Raw genomic sequence first — 4,033 nt, forward strand, 5'->3', positions numbered from 1 at the left:
CACTCCAGTCTGGGCGACAGAGTGAGACTCCAACTCAAAAAAAAAAAATTTAAAAAAAAATTAAAATAAATAAATAAATAAATAAAAATTATTAAAAAAAAAAAAAAATACCTCAAACTAAGAATAACCTCAAAGAATCTTAGAAAATGCAGGAGACACCCTTATGGAAATTGGAACTGGCAACCAATTCCTATTCAGAACCCTTAAGGCCAATAGCTTTAAGAAATAAGATAGACAAGTGGGATCTCATCAAACTAACGAGCTTCTGCAAAGCAAAAGAAACCATAAAGAGTGCAGGGAGACAACTCACAGAATGGGAAAAAATATTTGCCAACTATATATCTGACAAAGGTCTAACATCTAGGATCTACAAGGAACTCAAATGTGCCGAAAGGAAAAAAACAAATAGCCCCTTTAAAAAGACATGAATAGACTCTTCTCAGAAGAAGATATACAGGAAGCCAGTAGACACATGAAAAAGTGCTCAGCCTCACTCATCATCAGAGAAATGCAAATCAAAATCACATTGAGATATCACCTAACCCCAGTAAGAATGGCCATCATTAATAAAACAAACAACAAGAGATGCTGGCGAGGATGTGGAGACAAAGGAATGCTTCTACACCGCTGGTGGGAATGCAAACTAGTGCAAACTCTTTGGAAGATAGTGTGGCGATTTCTGAAAGAACTAGAAATTGACCTTCCATATGACCCAGCAATTCCCCTATTGGGAATATATCCGGAGAAATGCAAATCATCCTACAAAGACACCTGCACACGTATGTTTGTTGCAGCTCTATTCACAATAGCAAAAACATGGAACCAACCATGTTGCCCATCGAAACTGAACTGGATAAAGAAAATGTGGTACATACACACAATGTAATATTATGCAGCCATAAAGAAGGACAAATATATGGACTTCGCAGCAACTTGGATGAATTTGGAGTCAATCATACTCAGTAATCAATCACAGAAACACAGAACAAAGTACCATATGTTCTCACTCATAAGCGGACCTTGAACAATTATAATACTGTAAGAAAGCATTTGGCAGTAATGGGAAACTGTCAGGGGAGGGGGGATGAAATTGGCAGTTGAGGAAAACTACTAGGGGAGGGAGGGGCATACCTCATCAACAAGGGTACCTGCATAATCAAAGTTTGTACACCTAACCCTGAACTGTACCCCACATCTATATTAAAAAAAAAAAAAAAGAAAAAGAAATGAAGGATAGAAAACTGACAACCAGTAGACTCTGGCAGACATGGCTTTGCTGTTTCTCCAACATCACTTTCATTTGCCATATGAATTTCTGTATTGTAAAATTACAATTTCATGCAAAGATGCAGAATCAACCTAAATGTCCATCAACCAATCAGTGAATAATGAAAATGTGGTATAGATACACTATGGAATACTACTCAGCCATCAAAAAGAATTAAATGTTTTTTGCAGCAACTTGGATAGAATTGGAGAGCATTATCCTAAGTGAACTAATGCAGAAACAGAAAACCAAACACTGCATGTTTTTACTTATAACTGGGTGCTAAATCAAGAATCCACAAAGACATAGAGAATGGCATAATGGACAGTGGAGACCCTAGAAGGGGAAAGGGAGAAGGGGTGGAGGGATGAAAAATCACCTATCGAGTACAGTGTACACAGTTAAGGATGGAGGGTATACACTTAAAGCCTAGGTCAAAAATTATTTGTACTTCCTAAAGCTATTGAAATAAATAAACAATAAATAAATACCAATTCCTGTCATGTTAGTTAGTTAAAAAATCGTCACTCCCTTTCTGCTTATCAATTTGCTATAAAGTGTATAAATTACATATTAACTCTTTCAAAAAAAGATTTACATTTTCACTTTGCAATCAACTTGTATCTTTGGAGGCAATGGAGGATTAATTATAAAGCTAGGGTGATTAATTGCTGCTAATTTTGGTGGGCTTGTTTAGTAGAACTCATTTTATAAGTGGTCAGAATTCATTAGTAAATATCTTTCTCTAATGATAATTGCTCAAAAAGGTATCTGAACATACATATACCCATGCCTGTGCATATAAAATAAGTTTCCCGATAGCCAATACACTTTTAATGGTATGTTCCTGGAGGATGCCCTAGAGAAGGAACTGTGGGAGAGGTAAAATGAGATAAGCAGGGAAGGAGACTTAATTTCTACCTTATACTTCTCTGAATGTTTCTTCTCGTTAGAGCACTTAAGTCGGAATTGAGAAAAACTACTATTGATACATTTCATATTAACTTTCAAAAGTCAATATTATTATCTAGGATTAATAATCCTTTAGCAACAATTATCCAATTCTAAAGACATGTATTTGATATTTCAAAGGGATTTTAGTATTCACCATAACACACGTACATTAAAGCACCTAATTCTTGAAAAAGAATTTTTTTTTCTTTTTCTTGGTAAGAGTACATTTGGGAAAAAAATAAAAATAAAACCTTAGAAAAAAAACATACCTGAGCTTCTCTGTTTCGTTGTTCCAGGATTTTTGTTTTCCTTTATGTTTTGGAAGCTGACCTGTGAATATAAGAATATCTGTTCCTGAAATCTGTACATAAAAAAACCACAAGCTTGAGTAAATCGATTTTTAAAAATGTAAGTTGTAATAAGGAAACAGAAGAAGCAATATTATATGTTAGTGAAACTAGAGACAAGTCCAAAATAAGTTACTAGTGATGTTTTTCTATATATGATATAAAATTATTATTATGATTATGATAATTATTTAGGTATGCCATCAATATAGATATAGATACAGACACAGACATAGACATAGACATAGACATAGATATATAGATACAGATAGATATAGGTGATAGCTCCTGTTCTCAGGGAGTTTACAATTGGGTGGGATGAAAAGACAATCTCTTCAGTAATTAATAATCACCCTCACAAAGAAAAGATACTGTGTTGTTATAGACATAATAATACCATAGTCAGTAATTTATCTCACAACTCACAGAAGGGAGAAATCATTTAAGCTGCAGTGGCTAGAAAATACATTAGTAAGGAAAGAGCATTTGTGTTTGGTTTTGAGAAACAAGCAGGATTTGGAAAGAATGACCTGATCCCAGTAATAAAAGTTCACTTTAGGAGCACTAAATAAATCTGTGTGATTTAAGGAGCTCAATACAAGTAGAAGACTGGAAATGGGTTGCTAAGGTAGACTGGGGTGAGTGTTTACAGACCCTCAGCTTCAGATCCTCCAGCTCTGTGAGTTTAGCTTTATGCCACTGCATATTTTGGGGCAGAGGAGTGACATTCTCAAAGCTGTGTAGAAGAGTTAGTATGGCAGGAGGAAAAGGGTATATATGATAGAAAGTTTTGGGTGACAGCACAGAAACAAGTCAGAGTCAGTGTAATCAGGAGGGAATGAGAGCCTAAGCTGGTTCTCATGGCCTCAGAAAACAAAACAAGATTTCAGAAAGGCAAAAGAGTTCTAGATTAATTTCCGGTGTGTGACCTTGGGCAAAACTACATAGTACTCTGACTCTGGGACCTCAATTTCTTTATCTGATGCTGAAGGGTAAACAGTATTTAGATTTTTTATTTAAATGTGCCGTCTGATAATAATGGCCTAGAAAATATAGATAACATAAAAGCTGTCTTCCAAAAAATCTTTATCCTCAAAGATGTTTCACATACTGTTGGAATTACATCAGGTAAGCAACTGCCTGAATTTCCCCCTCTCTATAATTATGCTAATATACTAACCAAATGAAAATGCCCAGTACTAAGTAGTTGGGTATATAGAACTGGAGTCTGAGAGAAAAATTGAACTGCAGGTAGGAAAAAAAAAACAAAAAACAGAACAGGCTGCTAGAAGCAAAAGCACTGGAAAGAAAACAAACGAACAAACATGAGAAAGGAAAAGAAAGCAACAAGATCACTAACTAGAAGATCAACAATCTCACCTCAAGAACCCTGAAAGGAATACCATATGAAAACTTGGGCTCAGGTAATCCTCTCTCCTTTGCCTTCCAAAGTGCTGAGATTATG

At 35.3% G+C, this 4,033-nt stretch overlaps 1 protein-coding gene across 1 annotated transcript in view; it reads right to left on the reverse strand.

The window, feature by feature from the left end:
* TTC3 (tetratricopeptide repeat domain 3) overlaps positions 1 to 4,033 on the reverse strand; it is a 147,452-nt gene that overhangs the window by 84,639 nt on the left and 58,780 nt on the right. Inside the window, exon 16 of the mRNA XM_021714458.1 lies at positions 2,491 to 2,551. Coding sequence (XP_021570133.1) covers positions 2,491 to 2,551 — 61 coding nt within the window. The remainder of the gene's footprint in view (positions 1 to 2,490; positions 2,552 to 4,033) is intronic.

The sequence above is a fragment of the Carlito syrichta genome, unplaced genomic scaffold (genome assembly GCF_000164805.1).
Source record: "Carlito syrichta isolate Samal-C Ts95f unplaced genomic scaffold, Tarsius_syrichta-2.0.1 Scaffold305651, whole genome shotgun sequence".
Taxonomy (NCBI): domain Eukaryota; kingdom Metazoa; phylum Chordata; class Mammalia; order Primates; family Tarsiidae; genus Carlito; species Carlito syrichta.